This window comes from Carettochelys insculpta, chromosome 1, assembly GCF_033958435.1.
Source record: "Carettochelys insculpta isolate YL-2023 chromosome 1, ASM3395843v1, whole genome shotgun sequence".
Taxonomy (NCBI): Eukaryota; Metazoa; Chordata; order Testudines; family Carettochelyidae; genus Carettochelys; species Carettochelys insculpta.
The window spans coordinates 27,373,678-27,388,412 of record NC_134137.1 but is presented as its reverse complement, the minus strand read 5'-3'; the positions used below and the strand labels follow the sequence as shown (position 1 = coordinate 27,388,412).

The window sequence follows — 14,735 nt, the reverse complement described above, 5'->3', positions numbered from 1 at the left end:
CACTACTATCACTACTACACAAATACAAATGTCAGCCTAGAGTTACCCTGTCCTACTGAACAAACAATGTGCCATACAAACAATGCACCATTCCAAAAATGTTATGCATGTATTAGAATGTCATAATCTTCGTGCTGTGCTCAGAAATATTCAGTGTTTAGAGGATATTATTTTTGGGTCCAAGGAGAAGGTTGTCATTCACATATAAGAATCTAGCTAAATAGAAAGACAAATTAACTCTTTGTAAATTCATAATCACCTGGGTATTACAAAGAGCATTAACATGTCCTTAAAATATGCGACATCTGGGTATTGAGCTAGGAAGCATCAGATACAGGACTGATTTTGTTTGACTTAAAAGGAGCAATGATGAACAGTGGTTTCATAGTGAAATACCAAGTACCAGACAGTTTGATATATTTCTTCACCACCACATGAGTTTTGTTGTGGTTGAGTGGCTCTGACCCAAACCCTCCTCAGCAAAGTTCTTTTCGTGGAGTTTCTACTTAAGTTATCCCAGCCAGGGGCAGATTTGGTCTTACACTGAAAAACAGGCTGCAGGGCAGCCCCCAAACTCCTGTGATCTGCATTGGCTCTAGATTGGAGAGCGGCTGGAGCCATCTGCATGGGTGTTCTATGTACTCATTACAGTGGTATCCATAGCAACTCCTTTACCCATCTACCTCCACTCCCTGGCGGGGGTGTTCAGTACGGGTGTTGTCATGAGGAGAGATTTGTCCCTTTTGAGATCTTTGGATGAAACATACTTGCTAATTCTTCCATAAACTTCTGCACTCATGTCCATAGCCTCACTACCTTTGAGGCCTTCTGCTGTGTCAGCTAAAGAGAAAATGCATGGCATTGCCAACAGCTTGAGGACCATACTGTGATTAAAAAAAACCAGAACAGTCTTCCTCATTGCAAGGCATGGCACTGGCACCTAACTCCAATTACTCACTAGACCTCTGTGTTTCAGTTTGGCAGAAAACTATCCTGGCCTGCACTGTGCAAAATACCCTCTAAGATCAAAGTGAACTGTAATTCACATTTATGCTTGTTATAGGCAAAGGATCTGGCAATTAAAACAAGCCATATATTTGTTTGATATGGTATGAAAGCCTTTATGCTGAGGATATCAATGGTTCCTGGGCTAAACATTTACACTTCAAAGAACAGAACAGAAAAGTGATCTGGTTGTTGTCTTTGCAAATGTAAAACTTCAGCAATTGCAATTAGTTGACTGAAGTTCCATTTTTTTACAGGAAAAAAAAGTGCACAAAAGTAGTGCAAAACCAAAGGACAGCTACAATTATATCTAATCAAAAATGTTCTTTATTCTTCGTGAAATAATGAAAACACTTGAAAATCCACTTTGACCCCAAAGCCACATCAGATATAAAACGGTTGACGTTACGCTTATCCTGAGCTAGCCTCATATGGTTTTGTGTTAATATAAATATTCATGGTTTGCAGAAAAAGAGGCAATTTCTAAAATTCAGACTCTCCCCAAATCAATGATGCTTCACCTACTTCCAAACATCCTCCATCACTTCTAAACCACTCTGCCGCTTGTTGTAGGAGTGTGTTGGCTAATTACGGGACTAAAAAGCCAAAGAAGAAAATCCAAAGAAAACCCAGGGAATGCTTGTGTGTGTCAAATACTACAGCTTTTTGGTACATCCTGTTCCTTAGCTGTTTAGGCTGTTCAGTGCAATGACCTGTCTGTGAAGTGCACAGCAACTCATACAAATTAATGTTGTATTTATGCTAATAGGCACTAATCAGAACTGAAAGATGGACAGACAGCAAGGAGAAAAGGACTAAGGCAGACAGTTCAATCTAACATACAGAGCAACCAGTGGGCAGCGCGCAACCATGAGGTGAAACCTGATAATTGGATAAAACTGCAGTTTAAGAGGTACAGGATCTTGTCAGTTTCTGCCTGCTCGGTGTAAACCGACATGGAGACAATCTTGTCTAGAAACATTCACTGCTGGTGGACTTAGGTGATGTATGGTGGTGTCCAAGGAGGCCAGCTTTGGATGTTTCATTGACCAGTAATTACTCAGGTCCCAGAGATCCAAAGGAGCCTGAGCACTTTGGTACTTATAAATGGCCTGAAGCAGCTGGAAAAAAAGCCCTTCACTCTTTCTCTCCAGCACAAAACTTTGCCTGAAGTGACTGGATTTCCTGCTGATGAGTAGTAGTAGCAGGCATTCTTCAGTCTGCATAGACTATGGATTGCGCCCTTTAAAGTTTCAATTGAGGACTTCATTTACAGCGTCTATTGTGACTATGAAGACCCACACGAGAGTGACAGTCCTTGCTGCATCTCTTGCAGATGTAGTGGGTGTCTGGCAAGTCCTTATTGTGCTTTCTGTGTGCTCGCTTCTCCTCTGCTAGCTGTCTGATCTTCAACTCGCCCTTCTGAAGGCCCTTGTGTAACCCCTGCCTCCATCTGCTGCGGTCGTCTGCTAGTTCTTCCCAGTTGTCCAGCTCGATGTCTACCTCTCTGAGGTCTCTCTTGCAGACATCTTTGTAGCACAACTGGGGACGTCCGGGAGGTCTTTTGCCAGAGGCTAGCTCACCATACAGGATGTCTTTTGGAATCCTTCCATCGTTCATCCTGTGGACGTGGCCAAGCCAGTGGAGTCGACGCTGCCTGAGGAGGGTGTGCATGGTTGGGATTCCAGCTTGCTCGAGGACGGTGGTGTTGGTCACTCTGTCCTTCCATGATATTCCAAGGATGCGCCTGAGGCAGCACAAGTGGAAGACGTTCAGCCTCTTTTCCTGGCGGGCAGACAGGGTCCAAGTCTTGCTGCCATAAAGGAGGGTGCTGAGGATGCAGGCTCTGTAGACTTGCATTTTGGTGTGAGTGTACAGCTTGTTGTTATTCCACACTCTCTTGCTGAGTCTGGACAGAGTTTTGGCTGCTTTTCCAATCCTCCTATTTAGCTCAGTGTCCAACGACAGGGTGTCAGTGATGGTGGACCCGAAGTAAAAGAACTCGTGGACGACCTCTAACGTATAGTTGTCAATGCTGATTGATGGGGATTCAGCAACATCTTGACCAAGTACATTTGTCTTCTTTAGGCTGATGGTAAGCCCAAAGTCCTTGCACGCTTTGGAGAACTGATCCAGTAGTTTCTGAAGCTGGTCTTCTGTGTGAGACACTACAGCAGCATTGTCTGCGAACAGCATGTCTCTGATGAGGACTTCCCGCACCTTAGATTTAGCTTTCAGCCTTGCAAGGTTAAACAGTCTCCCATCAGATCTTGTGTGCAGCAAGATGCCCTCTGTTGAAGATCCAAAGGCATGCTTCAGGATGAGTGCAAAGAAGATCCCGAGTAATGTCGGAGCAAGCACGCATCCTTGTTTGACGCCGCTCCTGATTCTGAAAGCATCCGATAATGCGCCGTCATATTGGATGGTTCCTCTCATGTCTTTGTGGAACGACTGGATCATCTTGAGTAACTGTGGAGGACAGCCTATCTTGTGGAGCAGTTTGAACAGACCATCCCTGCTGACCAAGTCAAAGGCCTTGGTCAGGTCGATGAAGGCTATGTAGAGTGGCTTTCTCTGCTCCCTGTACTTCTCCTGCAGCTGCCTTAGAGAGAAGACCATGTCAACGGTAGACCTCTCTGTGCGGAATCCGCACTGCGATTCGGGGTACACCCTCTCAGCAATCTTCTGGAGTCTGCCAAGGATGATGCGAGCAAACAGGTTGCCAGTGACGCTTTGGAGGGAGATTCCACAGTAGTTGTTGCAGTCGCTTCTGTCCCCTTTGTTCTTATACAACGTTACAATGTTAGTGTCGCGTATATCCTGTGGAACCTCACCCTCTTTCCAGCACAGGCACAGTAGCTCATGTAGGGGTTCCAGGAGTGTGTCCGTGGCACATTTGATTACCTCTGGTGATATACCATCCTGACCAGGGGCCTTTCCTGCTGCAATGCTGTCGATGGCTCTCTTCAGTTCATCCACAGTCGGTTCCTGATCCAGTTCGCCCATTACTCGACGGCCTCGAGGGCTGCGTCAACCACAACGTTCTCGCGTGAATACAGCTCAGAGTAGTGCTCAACCCAGCGCTCCATCTGTTTGGCTTTGTCAGCAATGACTTCACCAGATTTGGATTTCAGAGGTGCCATCTTGTTCTGGGTGGGTCCTAATGCTTTCCTCATACCCTCATACATTCCTCTGAGATTACCAAAGTTGGCACAGGTCTGGATGCTGCTGCATAGCTGGAGCCAGTGGTTGTTGGCACAGCGCCTGGCTGTCTGCTGTACTGTTCTTCTGGCCTCTCTAAGTGCTTCCTGGGTACTCTGGCTCAGTGAGCGTTTGTACTCCAGGAGTGCAGCGCGCTTCTTTTCAATGACTGGAATCATCTCATCGGAGTTAGCTTCGAACCAGTCGTTCGTGTTTCTAGCTCTTCTTCCAAACACCGACAAGGCCATGTTGTAAACTGTATCCCTCAGATGTTGCCATTTGGATGTCGCATCGGCACCCCCAGGGTCATTTCTGGTGTCAAAGCAGGGCCTTCCAGCAGGTTTAGAGCGGTACAGCTTCTTGGGTCTCAGCTTGAGCTTGGAGCAAACTAGCGAGTGATCTGTATCACAGTCAGCACTATGATAGCTGCGTGTCAGAAGGACGTTTTTGAGGTTTTTGAGGTTATTACGCCTAGTGATGACCACATCTAGTTGATGCCAGTGCTTCGAGCGTGGGTGTCTCCACGACACTCTGTGCTGTGGCTTCGTTTGGAAGAATGTGTTTGTGATGCACAGATTGTGGTAAGTGCACAGTTCAAGGAGACGCTGTCCATTGTCATTCATTTTTCCCACACAGAAGTGTCCTAAGCAGGAAGGCCATGAGGCCCAATCAGCTCCAATTCTTGCACTGAAGTCACCCAAGATGTACAGTTGTTCACGAGCAGGTATTTGCACTACAGCAGCACTAAGCAAGTCATAGAACTTGTCTTTTACTTCTGGTGTGGCGTACAGGGTTGGAGCATAAACGCTGATCAGGTGGACAGGACTGGCGCAAGTTTGAAGCATGATCCGAAGAAGTCTTACTGATCCACCCATGACTAAATCAACCATTTGTAGAAGGGTGTTTCTGACAGCAAAGCCAACACCATGCTCTCTGGGTTCTTCTTGGGCTTTACCCTGCCAGAAAAAGGTGTAGTCCTTTTCCTTTAGAGATCCCGAATCTGCGAGTCACGTCTCTTACAGTGCAGCGATATCAACTCTGAGCCTCTTCAGTTCCTCGTTGATGACAGCAGTCTTGTGGGTGTCACTGATGACCTGAAGATTGTCAGTCAAGCCGGTCAGCATGGTCCGCACATTCCAGCAAGCAAGCTTAAATTGTTGATGTTTCTCATTTCTTGTTGATTTTCTTATTGGTTTGCCTGGTGCCCAAATTTCAGTCACTTGTCAGGTTCAGGAACCTTAAGCCTCACGCACCCAGCGTGGCAGGTGAACTGTGGCGGGACAGTACCCTATTGGCTGGGAGCTGCCCAGCTTGAGGCAGGCGGTGACTGTCCAGTGAGATGCGAGGATCTCTCCCACCGTCGAAGGCAACCCCAGTGCTCGTTCTCTACGCCAATCGAGCAAGAGCTTATAACCAGTATCTGTTGTCGCCGTGTTGATGCAACGCTGTTCAGCGATGCCGGAGTACCTCTCCGGGCGTGAGCCTGGGCACTTATTATGGAGACTCTGAGCTGCCTAGACACCAGTGTCCCCCTCTCGGCTTTACTGATATAGTCCAAAGGAGAGGATAACCTCCACGTCTGGTACCAGCTCAGCTGCAGGTGTTGCTGGGACAGTGCCAGAAGTTGACACCGAACCGCCTTCGGACTCCACTCCGGATTTTCTGTCAGGGTTTACTCCCTTAGCCTCTCTCCTTCCCAGGATAACCCACAAGGCAGTGGGGTGTGGAGAATGTGGTTAAGGATCCAACTACTTCATGCCTCCCTGTTACCACGAGTCTCCATAGCTCCCTGCGGAGCAATGACCTCATATCCCCAGGACCCTCCTCCCCACCTTTCACCGCCCCTCCCCCCAGCTACCATCACCATAGGACCCTCCCCAGCCCACTACCCCCATCTGCTCCCATATCCGCCCTCCTCACTGCACTGGCCCCTCTCCCCTCAGCTGCTCTCAGCGCCCCCAGGTCCACCTTCCCCCATCGCTCTTCAGGCTCTTCTCTTCAGAGGCTCCTTTTCCTGGTAGTGCTGCCTTGCAGGGCACAGATGGAACACCACACCTGAAAAGGACAAACACGTGGCTCCTCCCTCGGCGAACTCCCAGAGGCAAACTCCCTTCCCTGTTAGCTGCTGCCCCCTGTTCGCTGCTCACCCCTTGTTCGCTCGGAGCTCCCTTCTTATAGAGAGAGCTACCAGCTGGTCAGGCCTGGCTCCATCACCCACCACCATCACCACACACATAAACAATTGCTCACCTCAAAAAACCAAAAATATCGTGCCACATTCCTACTGTGCTGTTAATTTCCTCCAAGGTACAGGGCTATGAAAAGACACCCAAATAAAAGCATTCATTCCCAGACACTACTTCTAGTCCCAGCCATAATCACACTGTATGTGCAAGATTAACTCCTAGAGAGAAGGACCTACTTCTGATCGCTTTGGCATTCTCGAAAGTTAGCAAGCTTGGCCAATGGCTTCCTGTGTCCTGGAGATAACACTTTGGACTGCTTGGCACACAGTTCTTCTAGCTTTTCCATGAGCCTACTTTGGGATCTAGCAATCAACATCTCTATGGATGAACAGAGAAGACAAAGAACTACTTACTACAGTCTTGCAGTTGTCAGAAGAGCCTCCAACTTCCCCTTTCATGTCTTATCACTTTTTCGACAGAAAGTCACATATACAGTAGCAGTAAGGAGTTTAATGCTGCTTCTCTGCAATCAAAACCTGGTTACACTCCAAAACCAAGCCAATTTATTTAATTTTAAATACACTTAAAAGAACCTATGTGGAAGGTTCTAATGGTCTATCCTTCCTTCCTTCACTACTGACTGCCACTACTTGGCTCATGACATTGCTTTCCTGGGAAGCTGGCCTCTGAAGTGTTGGCACAGCATGGTAGGATGGACAAATAGGACCAGATTCAGGAGGGGAATATAAGGGAACATAAACCTGTGTAATTTACACCTCCTTCTGCCTCTTTGTCATGCTACCTATACTGACCTCCAGGCAGGATGGACTTTTACAGTATTAACTGAAGGAGACAGAGGTAAACAGCAGGGAGACAGGATAGGGAGAAGGTAAAGAGAGGAAAACTGATGTTATTTCATTGACTCCCTGAAAATATTTCCTGTAAGAAATAACATACCCACAGTCAGGGACCCAATCTGCTTGTTAGAAATAAGAAATAATTGTAGATACACATCTCCTAGAACTGGAAGGAATCTTGGGAGGTCATCTAGTCTAGTCACTTGTTCTCTTAGGAGGGCCAAGTGCTATCCCTGACATCTATTTGCCCCAATCCCTAAATGGCCTCCTCAAGGATTGAGCTCACAACCCTAAGTTCAGTAGCCTAACGTGCAAACCACTGAGCTATCCCTCCCTGGGGGGTGGGGGGGTACAGAAATGTAGCTTGTGTTCTCTAAATATACCAAAAAAAGCTACATTAGAAGAACACTAAGGTTGCAAAGTCAAGCATTTAAACATTAAAAACATCTGATATGACTGCCCAAGCAAATTTCATTCAGCCCCATTGTGCACATGCACCATGAGACAGCTTTGAATGACATGATCACATATGGCTTTTTTCTCATTCAGCAGTAGCAGGGAAAGTTCTACTAAGCACATGGAGTTAGGGGTTATGGCAAGCTCAGTCACACTGTGAGGATGCTGCCTACACAGGAGCCAGGAGGAAATGGAACATACATAGCTAAGGTGGAACCTTCAGAAAATTCAGCTGCCAAAGTCTAACAAGTCTCTACTTAGCACATGCAAATTGCATGTGCAAATCACATGCACATGATGAGTGGGGAGAGGGCAAAGAAGACAACTGCCCCAGTTTCAGTGATTCTAAGGGGCCCTGATGTCCCAGCCATCACTGCTGTCACTGGCATGCTGCACATGGCAGATCCCCTAGCAGTGCAGGCAGGGGAGGAGGGCAGTGCAGTCCAGGAAACATTGAGGGGGTTACCCTATCCCCAACTTTTTTGCCTGATGCTCCATCCCTTCTGGAAGTGCAGCACCCCCACTCCCACACTCCCAAGGGGCCCAGTTACTCTGTCAGCTTGCCTTCTTGCAGCTACTCTTCCAAAGCAGTCCAAGAACACTCGAGTTTTTCTGAAAACCTGATTTTCTATTTGCATAAATTGTTCTCAGAACTCGTGTCCAAACTCACCAGAGACAATGGGGTAGGAAGCTACACCAGGCTTTTAGCCTGCTTCTGAGAGGCAGATCAAGGCAGGTTACTGGGAGCAGCAGGTTCACTATATGCTTTGAAATGCTTTAAAAACCCTTTAGATTTTGTAGGTTATGGAAATGAATCCTAGGGCACTTGGGCTCCTGCTGTTGGGCTAACCAAAGCCAGGCAGAACCTCTGGTAGGCCAGCTGATGTGAAAGACTGCTTTCTAAGTCAAACCCTTGCTGTCCTTCCCTCCCTTGTTGAGGGGGCGCTTGTGGAATTTTGACAGAGAACCAGTCCTCCATCTTCCACCTTCCCACCTGCTTCCCAAAGCTCGTCAGTGTAAATAGGCTCTGAGTTTTCTTGGGAACCACTGGTGGAACCCAGAGGCCTGAAGCCATGAAGGATTTATAGTTGTCCAACCTTGCACAGTAGCTTTCGATACCACCTTACTAGCAGGCTTACTCCCTAGATACAAAATTCTTACAATATGTACAAGTAACAAAGCTGTGCCAATTTCTATCCTTGTTTTCCTCTGCAGTGGCAATGTACCTGTCATCAGAGGATTCTTCTGCTTCTCTGGATCCAAGTGGTAACCATCACTCACCCTGATCCTCAGCCTGCCCTGAAACAAATGGGATTCTATACAATCTGTCAACATAATATTGTATAGTTAAGCATGCAAAAATCTGGAAATGCAAAGGTAATGAATGACTGCAACCTTAACTCTGCCACCTTGCTTGTATTATGACACATTCTATAAAGCCAAGGTCACATTGCCTGAGATACTGAAATGTGTATGTTCAGAATTAATATTGGGTTTTGAGAATAACATTTTGCATTTCCTGACTTGAGCACTTAACTGCTCAGCCTTAAAATAACAGTAACAGCTTTTTGCTTTTATTATATGGAGCATCATTGAGTATATTTATATGCCATTTTTATACAATTTTTTAAATAAAATATTAGCAAAGGCTTGTGTTTTGGTTTATGTTGCACAATTGTGCAGGTGAAATGTACAAAGCTTAGTCATATGAAGTATTCATTCACCACCACTCGATTTACTTCAGAGTTTTTACTAGTAAAAGTGAAGAGAAAATTACAATTTTTTCAAGATGCAAATGTATCACTATCAGGGAGGAAAACAGTAGGACTAAGGGTTTTTCTCCCTTCCACCCATCATACAATACTTGACCCCAATAAAAACAATAATTTAAGGTTTAAAATGTTTTATTTTTACATTACATGACAACCTTTAAAAACAAGAATTATGAATGTAGGAAACCAGAAGACATGGAGTGAACTTGTATCTAGATAATGAGAAAGTGTTCTGCATGTTTAACTCGAATACAGAGATCTATCACCTTTTTCATTACAACAAAGAAAAGCTAAGCTAAACTAAAATATTTCGAAAAAGTCTGAGAGTGGGACAATCACTCTATGAAATGCTGATAGTCTAGTACATCAGTTCTAAAATGTCACCCAAAATATACAGCATTCAGATTTCAGGTCACCTATTGTAGAAGTATTAATGGAAAAATGGTCCTTCCAACATTTCTTCTATAATCCTGCCAGAGCACAGTTGATTTAAAAAAATTAGCGATTTTACTTTACCACTATTTCACACAGCCTAGCTTGCAAAATTTTACTCACCCACTCAACTTGGACCATGTATATTATTTTCACAAGGGATCATAAGTAGCTGATGATCATTGTTTGCTATGGTAAAGATATGAGCAGGCAGGTTTTGAACATGAGCTGGAATACTTTCATGACAATTTGGGTAAGTCTGACATATGTTAGCATACAGAGCATTGTGAAATTAAACAAATGGAAGCTTAAATGTGGTAAGACTGGGATACAATTACTGCAATGACACAGGTCCTATACAGAAGTTATTTTATAATGAGCAACAAAAGCTTCCAGCAAATAAATCAGATTTAAAAAAAAATACATATATCATTACTTCCTATTCACTGGCACTTCCATTGTTTGAGATCATTAGTTGAATGCAAGAAAAGCTCATATTTTCCCTGAAAAGCTAGGAGAGTCTGAGCAGAATTCAGCCAATGCTGCCTTAAACCGTCTCTGAATAACAGAACTAGTAAAAGATTTAGCATATCAAAATTTCTCCTTCAAACACAAAAGTGAAGTGCCATCTATAAAAATAGGCAGGGAAAGAAAGAAGTGGATTCTGAGCAAACATTTATTTATATTAAGTACCGTATTACATTTAATGAAATTGTCTATAATCACGACTGTCTGGTGTACCAAGGGAAAAGCGTTCATTGACTAGCAGGAACAATGGACTATGAAAAACCACTTATGAATGTGTCAAATAGAAGTATTTTGCTAATATGGTTGAACAGTAGGCATCTGACCCCTTTTGAAGACCATTGGAATTGCAATTTATTATTGCGGCTTAAATCAAGTAGATTTCATCTAACAGGGCTCCCTGTTAAGTCTGTTTTGTAAAATCTAGTTATTTATAGTGTGTGTGTTTGCATTTTAACCTGTCTACTGTTTGCAATATCCCCTCAGAAGCTCAACCATGACATTCTTTCCACTCACTGCCTTGTCATTTTCCATTAGGCAAATATTAACTTTCACACACTAGAGGCACAAGTTACTGACATGTGGCTTTTTACATTTCCATGCTCATAGTCTACGTCTATGCAATGGCAGCTCTGGGGCATGATTTATGGGCTAACCAGCATTATTTTGGTGGTAGGCTGGCTCTTTTTGTAGCCACATCAGGGCATAAATAGTGTAGCCTTGAATAAATAATGATTATTGGTTACTTTTAAAATTTTCAGAGACAGATTGATGGATTTTTAAAAACACACATTTAGAATTCAGCAGACATATTTCACCAGACTGCAACAGTTTTAACATAAGGTAAAACTTTGGACCTAAACCATCCTTTCTAATTTTGGAAATGTCATTTGTTTTACCTAGAAATATTCTATTGGAATGAGCAAAAGAAATCTTGAAAATGTTATTTTAAAGTATATTTATGTCACAGGTGTATTTTAATTCTCTTTTCTATAGATATATTACTCATTGATTTAATTCAGTCAAGAATCTATCATATTGTCAGCCAACTACAATGATTCAGAAACATTTTCTGGCGAGGAAGAGGGCTTAATTATTAAGCCACATTTTCCTACAGAGCTTCAGTATTTCTGACTGGTAAAACATTTCTCATTGAAATAATACTGAAGTGGAGCACAAGTCCTCTTCCATCTAACTTGACTGTTAAGTTAATTAACTCTTCAGGACAAAATGATAATCATATATTATCACAAAAGAAGGTATCATTTTTCAAGACAGTTCAACTGGTAGCTCTGGTGGTACACAAGTATATCTTGGGTCTAGCTTAGGTATGAAATTCTTGAAGTTCTTAGATGCTTCTGTACCAAATACATCTAAAACTCTTCTGTTCATGAGAGCAAACCTGAAACAGAGGAGACACATGATATAAAGTGAACATTTTTTCCATTTAATCATGTATAAAATAAAAGTTATTTTATGTTGTAATAATGAGCCTGCACTTCTTACGCAGGCACAGTACCTGTGAAATTCAGTGGCCATGTCTACACTAGCCAAAAACTTCAAAATTGCCATGCAAATGGCCATTTCAAAGTTTACTAATGAAGCACTGAAATACATATTCAGCGCCTCATTAGCATGCGTGCGGTGGCAGCACTTCGAAATTGATGTGGCTCGCCCAGACAGGGCTCCTTTTCAAAAGGACCTCGGCGACTTCGAAGTCCCCTTATTCCCATCTGCTCATAGGAATAAGGGGACTTCGAAGTAGGTGGGGTCCTTTCGAAAAGGAGCCCTGTCTGGACGAGCCGCGCGGCGGCGAGCCGCATCAATTTCGAAGTGCCGCGGCCACCCATACGCTAATGAGGCACTGAATATGTATTTCAGCACTTCATTAATAAACTTCAAAATGGCCATTTGCATGGCCATTTCGAAGTTTTTGGCTAGTGTAGACGTAGCCAGTAAGAGTTCAATCAAGCAGAAAAAGAATTGTAGGATATAATCTTAACTTGGCAATAAGACCTTTAAAAACTTCTAACTGCATTTGGCTTTGATTGGTGACATTTTTAAACAGGCTGAATGCTAAAAGCTTTTAGAAACAGCAAGCTATAAAAACTTACATGACAGAAGTAACCTTACGTACAGGCTGAAGCTCTCTCGTCCAGCACCCTCAGGATCTGACTGGTGCTGGACAAGAGAATTTGCTGGATGATAGGAGGTCAATATTTTCTAGCACACTACCAACACTTTCACTGCTTACTGGACTCTTACTAGACATTTAGGGGTAAATTACAGCTAAATAACAGTACAGAGCATGGAGAGCCAGGACTGGTGGCTGCAAACAAATTTTATGCAATCATGGGAAACTTGGACACACCCATGATAAGTGGTCATCCAGCTAACTAAAATCATGCTGGATTACGGAGTTTGCCTGTCAAGAGAGCTCTGGGTTAGAAAGATTCAGCCTGTAGTACGTAAAATGGGGACTCAATTATCATCTTATATTCTTAGAGAATTATAAACTTTTCATTGTGGACAACACTGGTGCCTTTTTATGTTTGAACAGTACAAATATGTATGAAGTGAATCACGTAGCACAGCAGTTCTCAAATTTTAGGATCCCAAGGATTCCCATTTTGATTTAAAATGTATGGGGATCCCCTGCCCTGTTCCTTCATCAAGACCCTGACCCCTTCCCACTCGCTCCATCTTTTTGTCACTTGCTCTCCCCAACCCTCACCTTTCACTTGACTGGAGTAAAATCGAAGAATACCAGAATTGGTAGGGACTTCAAGAGGTCATTAAGTCCAGTCCCCTGCCCTCCTTGTAGGACCAAGCATTGTATATATCATCCCTGTTATACATTTAAACAACCTGTTCTTAAATATGTCCAATGATGGAGAATCTACAACCACCTTGGGCAATTTAGTCCAGTACCTAATAACACTAAGGGTGCATCTACACTTGCATTCCTCTTTCAAAAGAGGCATGCAAATGAGGTAAATCAAAGATGCAGATGAGACAAATTTGCATACCGACACCTCATTTGCATATTCTAATTTCAAAAGCTCTTCTTTTGAAAGAATAACGCCAGTGTAGACGCTGCTCTTTCCAAAGTAAACCCATCTTCGAAAGAATCCTTCTTCCCATTAAATAAAGGGAAGAAGGATTCTTTCGAAGATGGGTTTACTTTGGAAAGAGCAGCATCTACACTGGCTTTATTCTTGGAAAGAAGCTCTTTTGAAATTAGAATATGCAAATGATGAGTCAATATGCAAATTTGTACCTCATTTGCTCTTATTTATTTGCCTCATTTGCATACCTCTTTCAAAAGAGGAATGGAAGTGTACACACACCCTAACAGTTCTGAAATTTTTCCTAATGTCCAACTGCTGCATCTTAAGCTGATTGCTTCTTGTCCTATCATCAGAGATTAAGGAAAATAAATTTTCTCCCTCTCCTTTTAACACCCTTTTAGTTACTTAAAAATTGCTATTGTGTCCCCTCTCAGCCTTTTCTTTTCCAAACTAAACAAATGCAGTTCTTTTAATCTTTTCTCACAGGTCATATTTTTTAAACATTTTTAGTTGCTCTTCTTTGGACCCTCTCCAATTTTTCCACATATTTCCTAAAATGTGGTGCTCAGACAGTACTCCAACTGAGTCCTAATCAGCGCAGAGTACGGGGGAATGAGATGTTTTCATTGTAGGAAGGGAGTCAGGGTGTTGTTGGCACTTACTGTGGTTCCCAAGAAGCAGCCCCTGTGGTCTGTAGATGCATGGGCAGTCAATGAGGTGCCATGCACTACCCTCGCCCCCACAGGTTCTATACCTTCAGCATCTATCCTTCCAACCAATGGGAGCTGAAGAGCTAGAATTTGGGTGGGGCTGTGTGTGGAGCCTCCCTGGCTGCCCACATGTCACCAAGACTGCAGGGTTCTTGTGGCTGCTGCCAGGAGCCGCATGGAACCAGGGCAGGTAAGTCTGTCTTAGCCCCACGCTGTGGGTCCCAGGAAGCACTGAGAGGGAGTGGGGTGGAGGAACAATTTGATCACCAGGATCTACGGACCCCTTGGAGTTCCCTGGGAGCCTGTGGACCTCAGTTCGAGACACCTGAAGCATGCAGTTTGACTTAACAGGTGATTTGTGTTTTATTTAATACATTTGACTATTTCTACCGGAAAAAAAAAGCCATTTTCTTTTCCCTAGCATGCACCAAGCACAGTTCTACTTGCATGTCTCCAAGTTCCCCTCGCACATATTAGTGCAGTTACTATATTTTCTTATTCTTAAGATATTTTCACTCTC

At 43.7% G+C, this 14,735-nt stretch overlaps 1 protein-coding gene across 2 annotated transcripts in view; it reads right to left on the bottom strand.

Annotated features, from left to right (window-relative positions):
* Window positions 1-9,444: 9,444 nt before the first annotated feature.
* TMEM135 (transmembrane protein 135) overlaps window positions 9,445-14,735 on the bottom strand; it is a 433,205-nt gene continuing 427,914 nt past the window's right edge. For both annotated transcript variants that reach the window (XM_074983922.1, XM_074983931.1), the window contains one exon: window positions 9,445-11,836. In XM_074983922.1, the coding sequence (XP_074840023.1) occupies window positions 11,704-11,836 (133 nt within the window). In that variant the 3' untranslated portion in view covers window positions 9,445-11,703. The remainder of the gene's footprint in view (window positions 11,837-14,735) is intronic.